At 39.6% G+C, this 21899-nt stretch overlaps 1 protein-coding gene across 2 annotated transcripts in view; it reads right to left on the reverse strand.

Annotated features, from left to right (window-relative positions):
• LOC111867281 (serine/threonine-protein kinase Nek8) overlaps positions 1-21899 on the reverse strand; it is a 52050-nt gene that overhangs the window by 18738 nt on the left and 11413 nt on the right. For both annotated transcript variants that reach the window (XM_023856990.2, XM_033752618.1), the window contains exons 6-16: positions 21678-21834; positions 18553-18735; positions 15526-15664; positions 14492-14620; positions 13917-14128; positions 13002-13019; positions 11244-11368; positions 10265-10382; positions 6285-6412; positions 4397-4532; positions 2570-2747 (exon numbers count right to left, since the gene is read on the reverse strand). In XM_023856990.2, the coding sequence (XP_023712758.1) occupies positions 2570-2747; positions 4397-4532; positions 6285-6412; positions 10265-10382; positions 11244-11368; positions 13002-13019; positions 13917-14128; positions 14492-14620; positions 15526-15664; positions 18553-18735; positions 21678-21834 (1523 nt within the window). The remainder of the gene's footprint in view (positions 1-2569; positions 2748-4396; positions 4533-6284; positions 6413-10264; positions 10383-11243; positions 11369-13001; positions 13020-13916; positions 14129-14491; positions 14621-15525; positions 15665-18552; positions 18736-21677; positions 21835-21899) is intronic.

Raw genomic sequence — 21899 nt, forward strand, 5'->3', positions numbered from 1 at the left:
TAGTGTCAGGTGACTCTGCTGTGTTATAACCAGGCCATAACACAGCATACATACATAGGTATGTGAGCAGTCCAATTTTAACTTCTTTGTGTATCATTGGTATGCAGCAAACAGTCGATGGGATTACTGTATGTAATGGACAGATCTTACTAAGCAGGCAGTTATGGGAACAACGGGTTATGTAAGTATGAGAAAATCTATAACTCCTTGGTTAATGAGATGTCAAAAATATTAGGTTATTCTTCATTATTTCCTTATCTCAGTGATAATCATGATGGATATTGTCATACTGAAATTATATTTTAAACTGCAGTGCCATACTAAAACATATGGTATTAGAAGTTAGGAGACATACTTAAAGACTATACATATATATATATCAATTGGGGGCACGCAGTAGCATAGTTGGTTAAGGCTCTATGCTACAAGCCGGAAGGTTGTGGGTTCAAGTCCCGATGAGGTCACTGGAATATTTTTTCAATTGACCTAATCCTTCCAGCTGCACTATGGCCCTGGGGTCGACTCAGCCTATAACAGAAATGAGTACCAAGAATATTCAAAGAATATTCTTGGTGCATAAGGCTGACAACCTTGCCACCATTTACGAGCCGATTGTCTAGAAAATGTGGGAACCTCAACATCTCACAACCCTATGGGCCTCCACAGCCTGTTACAGGGATATCTTTACTTTTTTACTTTACTTACATATATATCAATCAATTTTTTATATTATAAGTACCCATTAGAATGAGCATATTTACAAATGTGATCAATTCTCATTATAATGAGGTTGTAATGTATATAAGAAAGGCTTGTACAAAGATTTTCATTACTTTCATAACATCCCACCACACCATATTTCAGAGCAACAGACTGTGAGGGCGTGAAATTGATTGAACTGGCTCAGCATAGGATTCAATGACATGATTTTGTAATAACATGTGCACGTGCCGTTCGTCTTCTTCTCCTTCTGATTATTATTATGTTATTATTATTATTACGAAGAGGAAGGGCACAGCGCAATCGTTACTGGCCCTATTGTTGGTTCCCACGCTCCCCTAGATGGACATGGGGTATCCAAGCTAGGAGGAGGAAGCTACACTCAGTTCGTTGGCTTAGATAAGAACAAGTACAATTTTAATAAAAAAAATATATAACAATACATAAATAACAAACGACACATTTGACCAAGAAAACTAATACAAGCTCATTCAGAACAAAACAATTTCCTGTCAGCACCACTTGTGTCGACACTAGACATTTTAGGACGTTAAACCCTCAGGCTATACAAACACAAGTCTAATTCTGAAGAATACCAAACCAAATCTAATAACGCGCGTCGCAAGCGTTCAAGCAACGGCTTGCAACCGCGGGCAGTCCTTACCGGCCAGCCAGGTAACACCAAAAGGGAATTCAGAACAGACCCAGCTGAAACCAATATTTTTCCACAACAAACCTGCTGGCTAGTAACCGACCTTCCAAGTCAACTTGGTCTACACGACTGCACTGTACAAGTCTCCTCTTCACAAGAGGGTACATGGGACCACGTGACTGACGTCAGGATACTGCATAGTGGGGATGGAATCCGTCAAGGGAAACATGATGACATCATACGTGAGCGAGCTAAACCTTAGAACGGCTCACATGGATGGATATTTGGATTTCACAAGAAACTTCTAGAACTGCTGTATAACTAAACTATCAGTGCTATTTTACACCTTTATCAAATTCCCTCCCTCCACACTATGATGTCATGGTACACCACTGCCTTCAACAGACTTCCACATACTTATGAAATGAATAATTTGGAAGTTATTAATTGAATGGCATTAGTGCTGCTTATACCTGAAAAGTATGCTAAGCCAACCACATAGTACCATTGAAACTAGGGTTCATAACAAAATCTTCAGGCTGCCCTTCCAAATCTTACCAAACTGCATGAAAAACTGTCTACTTGTTTAAAATTAGTGGTCTTGGCAAACAAACACACAAACAGCCTGCATACAACAAAATTCTTTTCTTTTTCTCTCCAAACCTATAAAATAAAAATCTATTTTTAGAACCACCTTATAATACTACACTTCACTCTGTACTAAAAAATAATAATAGCATTACTTTAGGACATAACAGGACTTCACCAGTACTGTCAATAAACTGTGATAAATGACAAGCAATGATAAGACGAATTATTATCATCAGATATGAAATAATACCAGCAATGTGATGTGGGGCATTTGATTCTATTAAGCAAAGACAGTCAAGATTCCACAATATCCACCTCTGTCTAATAAACTTCCTCTAAAGAAGCTGAAATATCTTGAGTTAATATGAGACGTCCCTGTGCTTAAGCACTATAATATGAAAATTTAAGAGGAGTGGGACTAACCTAAGTACTAGATTAATGCTTCAACCACTTTACCTCCTGTATCCACCATAGAGAATGCTGTGTAAGTCATAAAAACAATCTTCCAGAATTCAGACACAAGTCTTATAGCTTGGTAGTTAGTCATTTTGCCAATTCAGATATCCTGACTCATTTAGTGACTTACAGATAAATTATAGAACTCACTTTGAAGTTAAAGGAGAAAAATCCTCGATTACAATCTGCAAGCCCTAGTTTATTGAATGAGTTTCGACCACAAGTCAACAGTGTTCCATCTGATGTAATGACAGCAGTGCCATCCCCTCCACAACGCAAAGTGCGCACCACACAGTCACCGGGTAGTGTCACCTTTACAGGAGAACAGCTGTAACATGTTGAGACACTTCCATTTGTTGCAGTAAAACAGTATACACACATATATAACAGCCACATGTCCTTCCATACGTCATCCCACCCTACCCACATTTTTCCCACATGGTGTATTGTAGAGAAAATGATAAAGACACAATACTGTGATGAATATGACCATTGGTAGGCAATGGTTCATTAAGCACCGCCTGAAAGCTAGAATAGTGGAGCCGCAGCCGACGTCCATTGCTAAGCAACAGTTCAGTAATTGTGTTCCTGCTGCAACAGATATGCTGGTAAAGGTCAAAGCATTGCCACAGATTGACATCTTTCCATGATAACGAATATTAACAAAAAACATTCCCGTGATGAGAGAACGACAACTAACTATTTGAGTGTGTGTGATCTCTTTTCAGTTCTCCCCAAGTTATAAAAGGGAGTTCATTTGTGAATTCAATGATTCATCTGTAAGGGAGTTCAAAGGCCGCGCCATAGCTCAAGAGGTTAGTCGCTGGCTTCCTACCGCGGTGGCCCGGGTTCGATCCAGGGTCTGGTCAAGAAGTATTTGTGGTGGACAAAGTGACGATGGGGCAGGTTTTCTCTGAGTACTTCGGTTTCCCCTGCCAATCTTCATTCCACCAATTGCTCCACAATCACCCTCACTTGTCATCTGGGGCTGGTACAATAGGCCAGAGTGGCCGCAGTACAAGGTACTAGTCCCACCCCAAAAGCAATACAAAAAAAAAGGGGGAGTTCAAAGAGTGAGCAGTGATACTTTGGTCGTCATTCATCATAGAAGAAGAGAAGACACTCATAGTTCAGTAAGGAATGGAGTGAGTCTTAGACAGTCACTGACTGTGAGCTGTTATAACTGATTGTAATTGTAAAGAAGGCCAATAAATCCATTCATCAAATCCAGAAACCATTATTATTAGTCAAGCAAACTACTCATACGTCTTGGAGGGACTTCAGGAAAACTAACATTTAAAATCCCCTATTCCCAGATGATAAAGCTTAATGCCAACCTCACTTCCATATGGTGAACACTATGAACATGTTTAGTATATTGGAAATGTCATTACCAAAATATTAAAATTAAGTTGAAGTTCAGGTTTCAAGTCTTGGTTAAATTTGCTTAAATGCTGATAAAATAGAGAAGATGGATATTATACTTGTACAGTGGGTGTGCTCAACAGTACGTCAGCCCCAAGCCTTGTGGTGGTGGTGGTGGGGGACATCCTTTTTGTTTCAGCTCAGGAAACCCAAATTTCACTGTAAATTTTATTGATCTTATAGCTTATATTTTTCATACTTACCAGTTTTTGAATAATGATACCCATATGATTTTGTCATCACTTGCAGTAATTACATCATACACTTTACTTACTTACTTACTTACTTATGGAGCTGACCCTTTCTTGAAAAGCTAAATCTGCAGCTACTCAAGAATTTCCCAGCATTTTATGGAACCCGAAGGTTCATTCTCATGTTCACAAACTCCTAAGCTGCACCCAGGTCCCCAGAAACATTACACTAGAGCAGAAATAACCAATACAGATGAGGTGACTTTAAATCAATCAGCCAATGCACTATACTGTGTGAGTAAATAACCTACAATCAAACACTATGCTGATGTGATTTATTCTCGCAGTCTATGCTAAGTACCAGTCTTCCTCATGGCCCAGCCCAAGGCGCCCTCCATCACCTCTGCCCCATGTGTACATTTCCCCATCTTGACTCAGCACTGCAACATGATGTGGACCACAGCCAATCACCACCACATCCACACTCAGCAGCTTCTCTGTAAACAGTGCAGACACTAGCAAGAGCAACAGGTGTACCACATTTACTCGCAAAATCTGTCCCTCTGCATAATTTATGTACCCTACTATTAAACAAAAACCTAGAACAAAAGTAAACACCATATTTTTACTGCTGATAAAATTTCAACTTATGCACAGTTTTCATGACAAATATGATCAGAGTTATATGCATATTGACAATAAAGTATGTGGAACTTTAATTACATTTTCAACAAAAAATATGCATAAGTCAAAATTTTATATAGGAGTCCTCTGTCTCAACATTAATAAAAAAATCACATGATGGAGCACACAGGGACAAATATCCATACCACTTTACCACACTGAATTCAACTTTAAACATCTTTTCCAATAAAATTATGTGTAGGACAAAATTTTATCAGGGATAATTTTTGTTCAAATGGCCATAAAAAATTGTGTGGTTGAGACTGTAGGTGCAAATACCCAATAAATTAAGGTCTGAAAGATAGTATTTGCATATTTTATGAACCATAACTTTCACACACAGTTTTGTGGTAAAAAGATGTGAAGATTCTATTGTAAATATGAGTATGGAGTATACAGGAGTTTATGAATTTACAGTATATCAACATAAGAAATACTACTTATATGGTGCCATAAATTCCACTGTTGTAAAAGCTAATTAACCATAATGATATTACAATGCAGAGAAACATATTTTTTTTTCTTCTATTTTATTAAGTACACACCATACTGAAAAATGTTTCACATAAATCTTATAGAGCCTATAATAACAGTACTTCATAGTGCTCCCACTTTTTTTATCATTAATATCACCATCACAAACCATGTAAGATTAGGCTTAAATGCTTGTTCCTAAAACCTCAACATACTGGAACAGTTAATGCCATTTTAGAAATTTGACAAAGATAGCTTGGATTTTATGTAAAGCAGTGTTTCTCTATCTGTGGGCTGCTAAAGTGTTGTGTGCACCTCATTCCATGAAGGAGAGCCCATTCTGAAAAGCTAACAGTTGGCAAGTTAATCTAGATATTCCCTGTCTTCTATGGAACTGGATGGTTCACTACTGTGTTCACAATAGCCCATTACTGACCTATATCCCGAGCAATAAAATTAACAAATCAACAAATTTGTTTAAAGAAATTATTGCATAATACGAGTATATGAACCTGTCTGTAATATGTATTAAGTCAGCAGCACTTATAATAAATTGCCATGACATTTCAATAAACTGTAATCATTTATAATCCAGCAATCCATCTGTTGGTAATGGCCTCAGGTCTTAAAACAGCTGGCATATAGTTAGGATTACTGGTGGCCAATATAATAAAAAGTAAACTTTTCTGACAAATTTTGTTGCTGCCCACCAGCAGCCATAAACATTCTTTGATATGGTGAATATTTAATGAAATACAAAATCAACTAATGTCAACTTCTGTGCAGTATCATTAGCTATGTGACAATTTCTATCTGCAATAAGCGACTATCGAGACCAATAAGGGCTGCAAAATCATGAAGAACACATTTACCAAGCATGTATACTTCAAAATAGAGTATATCTTCCTACTCCTGTTTAAAAAAGTGAAATAAAGAGTGTTGTTGTCAGGTGCCTTACAAATTAGTCTCTTTATCATTAGTTGACTGCTGAATGTTGAAAATAATTTGTAACGTGAATTCGAAATTCCTCATTTTTCTCCAATAATAATAGACAGTGGGGCACAATCTATGTTCTAAGAATGGGCACTCACCAATGAGATGAGGTCGAATGGAGTTGTTCCAGTCACCATGACCAAGGCAGCCAAATGTGCCATCACCACATGTCATCATCATTCCTGAGTCACTGACAAATACACTGTAGCCATCTCCAGCACCAACTCTGTCACCAAATAGAAATTACAAATATATACTTATGACAGATGGTAAGACCAGAATTAAGCAAACATAACACACACATGCTACTATTCCTCTGTGGGATATGGCTAAGGTATCTAGTTACCCTGACAGTCTTCAATTGCATGAGAACAGAACAGACTGGACGAGGCACAAAACAGTCTCTAGATACATAGAAATTTGATAATAAATGACACTGGGTTAAAAACAATACAATTAAAGAAATTTACGGTATTCATCCATAAGCAAAATACCTGAAAAGGTGACATGCACTGGGGAAAAATGTTCGTAAAAACAGGTGTCTGGCTCATCATGTGACCTGGATAATAAAGTGGGAACTGCATTTCAATCACATCACAGTTTCTTTACGCAAAATCTGAACATGAAACTGTCAACAAATTTGTGTTTGTCTGCTGACTGGTGCACAAACCCTGTGGCTTGAGTCCGCAAGCAAACTATACCAACCATATTGCAAAAGAACTGTTTTAAAGAGAACAGTATGAAACAGCTCCCAATGCATGCATACTGAGGCACATGGACACACTACTAGGCAACAGCCACGAAAGAAGTAGCTCTACAACAGCTGTTGCTAGGTAACGGTTCTGCAAACTAGCATGTTTCCATGGCAATAAGAAAATACAGTGATAATGGAAGAGATGTTTTCTGTGATGTTACATACAGGACCAGTTAGTTGTTACAGTTAGTTAGAGAACTGATGGGGTTCAGTCATTGCAAGCTGTTGCAGTTAGAAGCTGGTAGCTGAGGTGGGACAGTTCGGGAACCCAGAGGATGATGAACATCAACCGCTGGAAACTGTTACCAAGCAACAGCAGTGAAGGTGTGACCATGGATACTAGTGTGTGTGTAATAGTGAAATGTAAAGTGTATTTATGCGCTGTATTAAAGTGTGCAATAAATCAAATCACCAGTCCAAAGCCCCATCAATTTCTGCTCCATACAATTGACAACTGGTGTCAGAAGTGGGATAATGGAATAGGACTGATTGCTCAACTGGACTGAAGATGACATTAGGCCATTATATTTTCACAGCAAAGAAAATGGAACAGATAATGGAATGACTGCTGGCCCAGATGAAAGCCAGCCATGAGGAGACGATGGCAGAAATAAGGACCTGCCAAAAAGGGTTGAAGGCCCACTGAGAAACAACAGAGGCCTATTCAGAAGAGGTGGAGGCAAATCCAGAGGAAAAGAAGTCTGTAATGGAGCATCAGGAAGTCCCTAAAGAAGAGGCAACAGTTGAAACTATCAGATCACTGAAGGACAGGTCTTGAGACTGGCATCTGGCTGTAGGGTGCCACTGACAGCCAAAAAATGGACCCAGGGTGATGGTGGGTCCTGCAAGAAGTTGGCTGCCGCTCCTGCATGGTGTAAAGGCCACAGTCATAAAGGACTGACAGTCAGGAAGAGATGATGGAATGGCCCAGAATGCAACAGCAGAATAAAGGATTGAGGCAAAAGATGGTAGCTACATCTGAGGAAGAACAGGACATCTGGCAGTATCTTCAGGAAGACCACAGAGCTGCAGATCAAAAAGCGAGTACTCTGATCTTCAACTGGGCTACAGGAAGTGACTGGAAAATGTGGAGGGGTCAGTCCCCTCTGACACAAAAGAAGAGACGTCCAAAGCACAACCCTCAGGAAAGATGGTGGTGGTACACCTAGACCTGCTGGCACCTTAAGGGAACCACTCAGAACAAGCAGCCTAAGGAAGTAGCAGCAGGAGCAGTTTGAGAGTAATGACCATGAGAACCGAGCCACTGGGTAAGAAGGCGAAGCTGATCACAGATATTGCAAGCACAGCCCTCAGAAATGGAGAAATGGTGGTAAGCCTGTAGGCTATTTGGGATGAATAGCCTTAAGGAGGGAGCACCATGGCATGTAGATCAATTACTAGGCAACGGCCAGAAAATAAGCAACTACACACCAGCCGTTGCTAGGCAACGGCTCCGTAAACAAGAGAATATAGAAAAAATTGAAGGGATGTTTTCTATGCAGTCCGTGCTGAGATGTTATAAGCAGGATCAATTAGCTGTTGCAGTTAGAGAACTATGTGGTTCAGTCATTGTGAGCTGTTGCTGTTAGCTGGGAGCTGAGGCAGGACAGTTCAGGAACCCAGGGGAAGTGAAATGTTTGCCGATGAATCCATTAACATGCAACGGCAGTAAAGACGTGACTGTGAACTTTAGTGTGTGTGTAATAGTGAACTGTAAAGTGTAGTCACACATTGTATCAAAGTGTGCAATAAATCTAGTCATCAATCCAAAACCCATTTATAATCACACTCATTCACAGGACAATATAAAGGAAAATATTCTGCTGGAATTCTTTTTATCACAAATCATATGAAGATCATGGGTGATAGAGAGTACCTGCAGCTTACACAAACCCCCATCTCAGTGTGGGCCTGGTGTTCCTTACATTCAGTTTTTTCCTTGTCCAAATGTGAAGGATGCAGAAGGCATGCAACAAATCCTAAATTAATCCAACCAGTCTCCAGCCTGAGACCTCTGACATCTGAAGGTGGTATCAGGAAGTTCTCGAATTAGGTCAAAAGCAAGTGCTGGCTTAACTTACTCAATTTTGGTTGCTATCACCTTCAAAATAGTCTCCTTGGGAACATATAAAGCGATCCCATCACTCTTTTCCATGCTTCAAAAGCACTGTGGAAATCATTTTCCTTAATACTGTTGAGTACTGCTTGTGGTTCCCTTTGGATGTCAGACACTGTTTCAAAATGTTGTCCCTTCAGTTTCATTTTTAATTTGGGAAACAAAGTGAAATCACAGGGGGCTAAGTTTGGCAATTATCCATGTTGTTGTTAGGTTGTTAGTCACAAACTCTGTGGTTTTCCGAGGTGTGCGGGTAGGTGCATTGTTGTGATGAAGGAGCCAGTTGTAGTTGGACTAAAGTTCCGGTCTCTTTTGTCACACTTTCCTCTCAAGTGTCTCAAAACGTCACAGTAAAAGTAAGGGTTGACCATGGTGTTAGGAGGAACAAATTCACAGTGAAAAATTCCCTTCACATAAAAAAAAACACTGAGCATGCTCTTTTTTTGAACTCTGGACTTGCCACACATTTTTTGCTCTTGTTGATTGTGGGCTCTTCCACTGTGATGACTGTTGCATTGTTTCTGGACTGTAACTGTAAATCCAACTTTTGTCACCCACTATGATCCTAGAGATAAAAGTTGGCTACTTGTTAGCCTTCTCTCATAGCTCAAGGCACACGTGCTGCTTTTGATCATTCCTCAAGAGTTGGGGAACAGATTTTGCACACAGTGCAGTGCTAGTTCAAATCTTCTGCTCAGATCTCCTGGAAAACTCCGTAACTGATCACTGATAACTGGTGTCTACGAGCTCATAGATTGTTCAGCGACAGTCTTCATGGATGACTTCTCGAATTTTTTTCAACATTTTCTATTGTTTTACTGGTTCTTGGTTGCCCTGAACGTTCATCATCTTCAACTGAGACTCAACTGGCCTTGAAATATGAATGCCTTTCAAAAACCGCTCTCTGGCTTAAAAAATGTTCTTCAAAAGCCTCACGAAGCATTTCAAGGGTTTGGTAGCAGATTTACCGAACTTCACACAAAATTTGATGCAGACATATTGATTGATTTTTGCCATCCATCACAGACAAAAGGAAACATGAAGTCAAAAAAGCACTCATGTAAAAACAATTCATTTTCACAGCATCATGTCACATGGCAGACTGATGTAACGGGCTTGCAGAAGTGTGACCTTGGCCTCCCTTGTCATCTTCTTTCACTGAGGCAGTTACAACAATAACAATGAGGGAAGTTTCAGTGTCTTATTACCTGTTGATGCTCTTCCCCTTTAGGGACTCCACAATTTCAGGGTGCTGTCGCCATGGTTCTGTATCACCATGTCCCAACTGACCTTTCTTCCCCTCACCCCAACTGTACACCAACATCTCTGTAAACAGAATTTCAACATTATCTCACTGACTTCACAGAGCAGAGTTCTTTTTGAGAAGTCAAGAAACACTCCATTAGCTAACAAATTCCCTGTCTTTTATGAAATCCAAAGGTTTATTATTGTACTCACAACAGACTCCCCCTGGACCCTATTCTGAACCATATGAATTCAGAACATATCCTCATGCCATATTTCCATCTTAATATTATCCTCCCATCTATACCTACATATCCCAAATTGTGTCTTCCCTTCAGGTTTTCTGACCAGAATTTTGTATCTATTTCATATTCCTCCCATGCACACTATATGCCACACAATACTATCTCACAGTTCAGTGATCTGATTGGGTAAAACCATTACACATCAGAATTTCCAGGTATCAAGCTTGATAAACTATGCATATTTCACATTCAAAAAATTTGAGGTGGAATCCTAAGGCAGCAAACATGGACTTATAAATATTAGGGATGTCAGAACACACAAATTTTCGAATTATGTGAGTAAGTCTTTTTATAAGTACATAAGCAAATAGGAAGTAACTTGAAAAACGTCCATATGAAGGCTTACACAGTGAATTAACAGCTGCTGTGTGATGAAGTGCTCAGAAGAAAAGTCAGCAGTGGTTGAATGTGCAAATAGTATGGTGCATGTAATGAGCGAAATTTAAGTCCCTCTTTACATGATGACTTTTCATGGGACTTGTATGTTAAAAGATGTGCAAATGTCCTTTTAATGCACACAAATAGAACAGTCATCTACCATGTGACTCTGAGGCATGCTCAACAAAATTTACAAATGCACAAACTTAGAGACTTTCAAGTCCAATCTAAATGTTCATGTAAATAGTGACTAGGAAACCTGTGGTTACAGCGATGATGTGTGTGTTGCTGACAGCAATCTCCATCACTTTACTGCGTGGTGGCAACTGGATGGGTGTCAGTGCAACAGCTGATTCATATGACTTCAGATCATACAATACAGATCTAACAAAGATAAAACAACAAATGGAACTGCAGCAAAAAGAGACTGAATTTCATCATAATCAACTGCTCAAATTTTTCTTTTGGTTGCTGAAACATAACAGGATATGACCTACATGAGATTTGAGGTTCTCACAGTGGTGACTATGAAAGATTGCCTCCTGAGATGTGATGCTGTGTAGACTGGTAGACATTCCTCTGATATGTCAGTAAACATTTACCAGACTACATGGCATAATGTCCCAAAAGACAGTAACCTTCAGCATAGGAGTTACCAGCTTCAAAGATTCTTGTGTGCCAGGATCTGAATCTGAGATCATTTCATCTTAGTATTCTTTGAGTTCTGTTCTAAGCTATCATCTGGGGCTGGTACAATAGGCCAGAAGTGGCCGCAGTACAAGGGACTTAGTCCCACCCCACTAGCAATAAAAAAAATAAAGTGCGTACACATTCTTTAAAAGGAACACATGCCCTTGGGAACATTTAAATTACCAGAAAAAATGTGGATATTCAGTAAATGTCAACAAACTGCACTCACCGAGTAATTTTGGGGTGTCTTGATATACGTACAAGTCAGGTTCCATATTAGTCACTTCTCAGTCTCCCCACATTTATACAGTTTGATTCTAGTGTTCAACATTGCTATTCACTTGTTCAATAAATAAATAATTTTAATTTATTTAATATACAGGGTGTCCCAGGAGGAATGTGCCAAACTTCGGGAGGGTGTTCCTTATGTTAAAGTATGCCGATATAACCCAAAACACCTATGTCCAAAGTTGAACGGTTACGGAGATAATGGCCCAAGAAAAGTGTGGTCTTCTGGCAGGTCCAAGCACTGTACCTCGCTGTACCTCTCAGCTGAGAGCCCTTATCTATGTTTGTCCTTGAGTGCGATGATACTCCCTAGCCGTGCTTATGTAGTTGGCTCATACCAGAACGCGCAGTCAGCACGTTACGTCATCGCTCGCCAGTCATGTGTTATGTATACTGCTTGGAAACCTAAGGACAATTATGACATGGCGAGCGAGTATTTTGTACTTCAATTTTATGGCTTTCCGTCACTCACAAGTTGGTTTGATGTTACGTACATTATTAACATTACAGAATCCACATATTCCTGCCAGTTTTAATATGTATTTTGTAATCAACAAGTGTGTAACCCCGGTCAAAGTTTGACACTTCTCGGGCCATTATCTCCGTAACCGTTCAACTTTGGACATAGGTGTTTTGGGTTATATCGGCATACTTTAACATAAGGAACACCCTCCCGAAGTTTGGCACATTCCTCCTGGGACACCCTGTATATACATTTCTGTTTTATTTTAAGTATTTATCTCATTTTTATCCCTAACTATGAAAAGTATCAACAGTCTATCAGGCTGCAAGGACATCATATGACTTTTCAGCATGAGACATTAGATAAATAAGTAAAATTTAATATGAATTCCATACTAGAGAAGTTTATCAGTTGAACGAAATATCCAGTACTTTCTACAATCTCAGTAGTTTACCTGAGGACATTTGATCTGGTATGTGCAGTTTTCCTTCATATCTAATTTGAATCTTGATTCTCTTGCACATATCCAAAAATTTCAATCTTCTGATATTAAAAATTATATGAAAAAATAATTACCTTTTTACTTTGGAATTCCTGTTAAAAAAGAATGAAAAAGAACAGAATTATACAGGTTTCACTATAGTAAAATACATCAAGAATGTACAAAACAAAATGGTGGTGGGTCAACTGTAGTAAAATACACATGTCTGAGCAGCACAATTATATAGTAGATAGATAATTTAATGGTACTTTCTCAAGTGTACAGGTTATAGCATGAAACTAACAAGTATAAATGAACTGAGGAGTAGTCATGTTCTGTTTTAAGGCATTATCCTGAAATTTTCCTGGAAGGATTGGAACAAAAAATATCAGTCAGCATAGCCAATATGCAAGCTAGAGAGCAAAAGCATAGGTGGGAGGATAATATTAAAATTCATCCTATGACCGTTTTAAACTCAGAATAGAAGGTAACGATTACTGACAATAAATGGAACAAAATAATAAACCAGCATAACACATGATGCATTTAAAGTATGAATGTAAAGTTAACTTCGTGAAATTACCTTTAATTTGAATCTATTGGTGCTTAAAGCTGATTTTCGAAAATGCCATTGCCAGCCGCAACACAGGCTGCTGCTCGGTTGTGAACCGAGCCAGACATACCAACCCTTCCTACCTTAGGTACATATCAAGTGTCGAGATAATGAGAATGCTCTGTCTATAGCTGGCTAAAAATAGCGACCCGCCAGCTGACAGATGCGGTTCACACAAGGGTGTGTACGAGAATGAAAAAAACGGTCATAACTCCGTAGCCATCCAAAATCTGATACATGTTTATATGAACTTTTTTGATCACAAAGACCTAGGAAATCACCTCCTGCAGTTATGCCCTAAAGTCGTGAAACACCCTGTATAGAGAGCAGATAACTTCTTAATGAGCCCTGAGAAACTACAAGCTTTTCATATGTGAGATATGTAATATGCAGCTACCTATTGCAGGAGGCCTTTAAATTGGGCAAGGAACCATCATGGTCCAGGAACCAGTGTCCTCCTTCTTCCCTCAGTGAGTCCAGCAGCTTGGGTAACCGGCAGTCAAGTATCTCTGCTGCTGTTGGTCTGAATACTGGATCCTTCTGCAGCAGATCATGGATCAGCTGCCGGAAGCCTGGAGAGTAGCCACCAGGTACTGGCTGAAAATGGCCCTGAAAACATATGGCATTGGTATGAAGTAACCCCAGTAGGATAGGTGACCGTGCACTAACACACTCACTATGAACAAATAATTAAATAACTGAATATCTAATTTCATGACAAAGGTCTTTCTTGAGCATCTGACAATTATTTGATCAATAAATTATCTACCTTCATAGAACTCATGGATCCATTACTGTCATCACAAAAGCCCTATCTTGAGACACTTCAATCCACTCCACAGATTAAATTTACCTTAGTGTAGCACAGTTTTTATACCTCAGCTAGGAATTGCTCATGAATGTGAAACATCCACTGCTGTTACAATAATTTGAATTAAGGGTACACAATCTACGAACACAAAGGGTCCATACCTTCATTATCTTGTTCACAAGTGCTGGTAAGTTAGAGCCTTCGAAGGTTTTCTGTAGACATGCCATTTCATATAAAATGCAACCCAGGGCCCATATGTCTGATTTCTGGTCATACTGCTTGCCCTCACACTGAAAAATGCATGGAAATACTATATTTAGTGTATTCATTATATGAAAATTGTAGAAACATGTATTTTATATTCTTCCAGCCAATTCCATATACATTACAATGACATGTAGAATAGATGAGGAAGAATAAAGTACTTATAAGTCAGTGAACCCATAGATGTTGTAGTGGTGNGTAGCGATCGGGAACCCTGGACAGTTTTAATATTTTTACGATTGACATTTGTCAATATATATGATGGACATATATTTTAGTTATTTTAAAGTGAAGACAAGGCATACAATGTACTAGTTTGACGTGAATTGAGTAGCACCTGAAGATGGCATTCTTATGCCGAAACATGTAGTGAAAGTGAAAGAAGAAGATAGATAAGTGTATGCACTGCAAGACGGAATAAACAAATCATGAGGTTATGTACGTTTAAGAAAATGTTTAACTCATCAGTTCAATTAATGCTAGCGATTAGAATGCTAAACTGTTCTTTGTTGCTTTCATAACCCCAAGATAATCACTTCAGTGAAGATGGAATACTGTAGTAACAACATTCTTACTTACACCTAATTGTATTATATGTAACTGGAAGTTAGCGGACAGATTAGCAGTTATGGCAAGTATCACATAACTTCGAACAAGGCCAAGAGTAATCTTGAATGCGCAGAAGAAAAATTTCAGACAAGTGGTGGGTTCGAGGGAAGAACGAGTGTTAAGAAACTCCTCCCACCACAAGCTATGCACAGGATTTGACTAGGAATGCGGGGCCTTGTTCAAAATTATGTGACACTGTCTTTACATATTCAACCATTCTGTGATTTTACAAGTATCCATTTCAAGCAATCTTACGAATTTTATAAATTCTTGTAACATTCAGGTTCCACTGTAATTTCTAGATAGCTGCTTCGTCTCTTACCATCTCTGGACTGATGTAGTATGGCGTACCTAGCACTGTTTGGGCTTGGGCACGAGTTGTCATCATCTTGGAAATTCCAAAATCCCCAACTTTTATGCTGTTGTCTTTGTTTAGAAATACATTTGCTGTCTTCAGGTCCCTTATGAAAAAGAAAACCACAGGTATAAAATATGANGGGAGGGGGAATTTGTGTGTGTGTGTTTGTGTGAGATGGAGGGAGAAACAGAGAGCACATAAGCGCATGCTAGGGTGAGGCCATGAATGGGCATATGCATTTGTCTTGTAAGTGTTTGTGTGAGAATGCACAAGTGCGTTTGTGGATGTGTGTACTTTCAATTAGAAAGAACAAACATTACAGTACACAACAATGCTTACTTTGATACATGTTCCATGTTTAACCCCAAGCACCCTTCAATGGGCACAATGCATGCCTGAACCACTATTTGGAAGATGTTACAAATTGATACTTTTCAGGTTTTTCTTCAGCCTTTCTCTGTGCCCTCAAGTCAAGCTTATATTAATACAGAGAACACTAAATGTGTGGACAAAAACCTGAATGATGTCACCTGATACATTTATGGTCTGTCTGTACAATGGCCTGTGTGCTCACTTGTAACTTTCGAAGGAAATTTTAATAGTTCTCTTAGACTGCAGTCTTCTGATACATGACATTTTGTGGTCTCATAGATGGATACTAGAGGAATAATATTATACTGTAGCATCCTGTTCACATTTCATTTGGTATCTGAAATGCTTCTCAAAAAACACATGCAACATAACACAACAGGAAGGAACACAACCCACCACCTCAAACACACATGCACATTGAGAAGACTATATACAAGGGTCGTTCTGAAAGTCATGAGCAACAATTTTTTGTAAAGCAACATGCTTTATTATTAACAAACCAAATACACCACCTCAATCTACAAACCTGTCTTTATTTTTCCACATAATCACCACTTCTTTGTACACATTTCTCCCAGTGTTCTGGGAGTTTGAAAACTCCCTTTCTGTAAAATTCCACTCCAACCATCTGAAGGCTCTGACGCACTGCTTTCTGAATTGCCTCCCTTGTCTCAAAACGTTGTCCACGTAGCTGATCCATGACAAATCCAAAAAGATGGTAGTCAGAGGGTGCCAGATCAGGGCTATAGGAGGGGTGTGGAAGAACTTCCCACCCCATCTTTGCAATTGCTTCCAATGTGAGGCAAGCAGTGTGGGGGCGAGCGTTGTCATGCAGGATGATGTTTCATTCTGGACGTTCATCACGCAATGCAGGACGGAGCTTGTGCAGTGTCTGGACATAACAAGCAGCATTGATGGTTTGCCCAGGTTCCAGGAATTCGGCCAAAATAAACCCCTCTGCATCCCAGAAGATTGTGCACATCACTTTTGCAGCTGATGGCACTGTCTTTGCCTTCTTTTTTTATGGAGAATGCAAATGGTGCCATTCCATACTCTGCCGTTTTGTTTCAGGCTCGAAATGGTGAAACCAGCTTTCATCACCTGTCACAATACAGAGCAAAAAATCATTGCCTTTGTGTCGATATCTCTGCAGCAGTTCTGAGGTGATGGCTTTTCGCTGACCTTTGTGGTCTTCGGTCAATAACTGCAGGACCCAATGAGCACAAACTTTCCCATAGCCTAAGCTTTCAATCATCTCCTGTACTGCACTGTGCCCTATTCCAAGTTTTTGGGCTATTGTGTCCATAGTCACATGCCTGTCATCTTGAATGATCTCATCCACTCTTTCCTTATTGCATTCAGTTGAGTCTGTTCGAGGATGATCGCTCCGAGGCTCATCTTCGATGCTGGTGTTCCCATCTTTAAAATGTTTCACCCATCTTTGAACACTGCTCGTACCCATGCACACACTTCCACAAGCACGCTGAAGTCTCTGGTGAATTTCTGCAGCAGGGATTTCCTCTTTCACAAGAAATTCGGCCATTTTGTTAGGAGTGATACTGGTCACATGATGCAAGCTATTGACATCACAAGACACTCAAGGTTAACACAACAGATCATACTCTCTTTCATCTGCTGTTCCCAGGTTGCATGCAAAAAAAAGTTGCTCATGACTTTCGGTACGACCTACGTATTAACAAACTAAGCAACGACAAAGAAGACAGCAGTTTCCTCAGCCATAAATTTTAACAACTGATGATGACCACATTGGTCAAAACATGTAGTACAAATCTTTAAAGTGAATAGCTTTTAATAAATGTTATAGAATGTTAGTGTTGCACATTAAGACTGTGGAACTGACACTAAGGATAGTAGAGGAAACTGCAGGCACATCTTCAGTAAGTACTTGTCTTCTATCTTAATATCTGAGGCAGCAGGTTCCTCCAAGATGCTGGTACCTATCTATGAGACTATGGAGTATCATAACCCAGAAGACCACAATCTAAATTTTGATCACCATGGAAACCTAAAATATCTTATAAGTTAAACTTAGATAGATTGTGGTTTGGATAAATACATTTCATTCTGCTATTCCAAGATGGTGATGATGGTGATGATGATGATGATGATGATCATCATCATCATCATCCATCTGTAGCCTACTGAGTCCTATTATGGATATTACAAAAGAATTCTTCCAACATTCAGAGGGCTTCCAAAACTTTTCTTTTCAAGACCTTCTTTTGGAATCCCATAAGAGCACAACCAGTCAATGTGTCCATTCCATTTGCTTCTGTGATATTCTATAAAGTCTGTTACTTGTGAAATTTGTAGCTCTCTCATAATTTTTTCAATTCTTATGGTGTGAAAGAGTGCTCTCCTTATGAAACACAGTTCCAAAATAACACTATAAATTATGAGAAAATAATCAAATTCATTATATTTCCTCCAGTTGAAATGGACAATACAGAAATTACTCTGACTTCTAAGATAGTAAAGTTTAATGCAAGAATGACAGGATGTGACTGTTATAAAATTTGCTCCATGATGCACAAATACAGACCTGCTACTAAAACTATTTTATGTATTCTGCCCTGTGTCACCTGACACTATACATACCTATGTAAAATATTATGATCATGCATGTACTGTATGGCAGCCACAATCTGTCGAAACAACACGAGTATCTCACGTTCATCAAGTCTTCTTGCCCTTTGTGACAACATCTGTGCCATTGTGCCACCATCTGCATACTCCATCTCTATCATGAGTACTCCATCACGTTCAAAGCTACCAAAGTAACTGTAACATTGCACATATTGTTTCTATCATAATATCTAAAGCCAAATTACCCTTGCAACATGACACCATATTGCCAAGGCATGTAGAAGGCATGGACAAACATCTCCTTCCATTCCCTACTTTGACATCAAGTGCAGATAATGAATTTATGAACTATCAGCTCTGCACTCTGGTAACCTTGAGCTGTAAGTAATTTACTTCAAAATAAACTATGTATGATGGGAAGCCATAATGTTTTAATTACACCATGAGAAAACATAATTCCAAAATATTGTTCTATATAGGAAATAGCCCATTTCCTGAGCTTGCCGAACAGTCAAATTTTCCCATGACAAGTGGACAGAGGGAGCCACAGGAAGGGGCAGAATAAAATGGCGACATTGGTTGAGAAAGTGGAGGCTCGTGCTGTGGGACAGTTCCTGCATTTGCAAGGGAAGTCTGCCAGGGAGATCCACAACCAGATGACCTCTGTGTATAAGGAAGGTGTACCATCATATGACACAGTGGTCAGGTAGAAGAGGCACTTTCATTGTGGACAGATAAACCTCAAAGATGAACCCTGAAATGGAAGACCATCTTTCACTGAGGAACCAGGAATTGTGGCACAGGTGGAAAGTTTTGATCCCATCCAATAGGCATATAACTATCGAAGCTATTGTTCATGAGGTCTGCATTAGCCATGGATCAGTTTTCAGCATCATCCATGATGAGTTACACGCGACAAAAGTCGCTGTGCGTTGGGTGCCACAATTATTGACACCAGTTCAAAAACAGCAACAGTTGGATGTGACAAAGAAACTTTTGCAGTTGTGTCAAGAAGAAAAGGTGGAATTTTTTGATCACCTGATCATAATGGCTGAATGTTGGGACTATCATTATGGCCCTCAAACAAAGGAAATGCGCAAGTAGTGGAAACATGTAGACTCGCTGCCACCAAAGAAGGCCAAATCCCAGCCCTCATGAGGAAAGGTGATGTTGTGTGTGTTCTGGGATTGGCAGGGTGTCATCATGACGGACTAGGGGCAAAAGGGCATCCCATCACTGGTGAGTACTACTGGAAACTTCTGAGAAAATTACAGGAGGAAATCAAGAAATAGTGATGTGGAATGCTGGGAAAAAGTGTGCGACTTCTTCACAACAACACACCAGCTCATGCTACGATGACACTTGCTAGCAGTTTGGGATATGAAATTCCCCACCTTCCACCATATTCACCAGACCGGGCACCGAGCAACTTGTTCCTCTTTCCACAGCTAAAGAAGCCACTTCGTGGTAAGCAATTCCAAGACAATGATGACATCATTTCTGCAGTGAAGGACTTTCTAAAGTCAAAATGAGACCTTCTATGATCAAGGTATCCAGCAGCTAATGCATCATTGGGGAAAATGTGTGGCCTTGCAGGGGGCATATGCAGAGAAGGACTAACTCCCATACAATTTCTTGCACCTGTCTCTCTGTTTCTTTTGGGTGATAATTAAAATTTGATGACTTCCCCACCTATTCTCTGCATTAAATGTGTTTTTCAAGAGAATAATTACCAAAATCCTTTCCTGGAATTCTATGAGTATGCTGGCTCAAAATTAATGCTGTGTTGTCCCTGTGCTTCACTAATTAAGCACTAGGCCATGAAGGTGTATGGGGGCGTCGATATATAGATCCACATTCTCTTGACCTCGGCACTAGTTGGAAGTGAGAGGTCAGTTTCACGCCTCGGCCGCTTTACCCCCCAGGGAAAAAGCACCCGGTACTCATTGAATAGGAGGTTGGGTGGGCCCCAGAGCTGGTCTGGACAAGGAGAAGTGAATTTTCTTGCCCCTACCAGGACTCAAAACTCCAATATCTTGGTCGTCCAGCCTGAAGCCAGTTGCTAAACCAACTGCACTATCCCACTTCTAACTTAAATTTGGGAAATACCCAGATCAAATATTTAATGGGATACAAACTATCCTGGCTGAGGCATTCATATTTCCTCCAGTCCTTGTACGCAAATGTCAGACAGTACTTCTTACAGGGTGCAGGCCATGAGTGATTCCAACCAAAACCTTTCAAGTTCACCAAATGCAATCATCTTCTGATAACCATGGATGTCAAACAACTGCTGCTATTGACATACCACTGTTATATAAAAATTATTTGTGAAATGTAATATTATACTTGCATGCAATAAGATTTCACTACTGATTTGGTTAAAGGTTGATTTAGAGTCACCCATTACAGCAAACCCTACTCCAATGTGGATTTGTCCANATTTAGCTTTGACATAAGTACCTGTGCACGCAATTTGGTTTGTTTTATTCAGCATATGTAAGAATGAAAATATTTGGCTGAGCTGTCATTACCATTAAGTTCTTGCAGCATAGATTCATAGATGCACTGCTTCTGGACGACTTCCCCCTCATGTTGTACAAGGGTTTACTGTACAAAGTTAGAATGCAATTTACAGCAGCTCACTGACTATATGACCCATTCAGTTATATTTTTTTATCTGCAGAGGTCAAATCAACTGAGAAGATGAACATGAATGATGAATAGGTAACAATCATAACACAGAGAGTAATGGCATATTTGATGATATTATCATGGAAGCCAAACAAGCAGTGAAGGGGTTGCCTGGCCTGCAAACATCTCTCGAAAAACTTGAACTCCCGCTTCTTCCAGTTAATTTCAGAAGTATAGACAACCACTTCACTTCTGTAGGGAGCAAACATTCTCAGAGCTGTAATATGTATAAAATCATAGTTGCAAAGCTTGTTAGGACAGTCTTAGTCTGAATCCAGCTGAGTGCAGGATAGCAACGACATATGTCCAGCATAGAGAGAAGCAGAAATGAAATAGTGAATGCTGTGAATTGGAAATAGTTGAGGGCAGGTTGAGATAAGACGCCAAAAGCAGACAGTGCAGGACATAATGGAGAAATCACTTCACTAGGTTGAAAGTCTTACCTGATGATGTTTGGGTGGTCCAAACTTGATAAAACTTGAACTTCATTAAGCGCCATCTGTCGCTCAGATGCTGTGAGGTCAATCATGTTTACCTCTTTGATAACAACTAATGTGTCATCAGCAACTTTATGATACAGAACAGCAGTACCAAATGCTCCTGTTGGAACAGAAACATTAAGAATCACTACTTGTCTCTGTATTGAGAACCCAGACCATAGGAGG

The sequence above is a fragment of the Cryptotermes secundus genome, unplaced genomic scaffold (genome assembly GCF_002891405.2).
Source record: "Cryptotermes secundus unplaced genomic scaffold, Csec_1.0 scaffold1475, whole genome shotgun sequence".
Classification (NCBI taxonomy): domain Eukaryota; kingdom Metazoa; phylum Arthropoda; class Insecta; order Blattodea; family Kalotermitidae; genus Cryptotermes; species Cryptotermes secundus.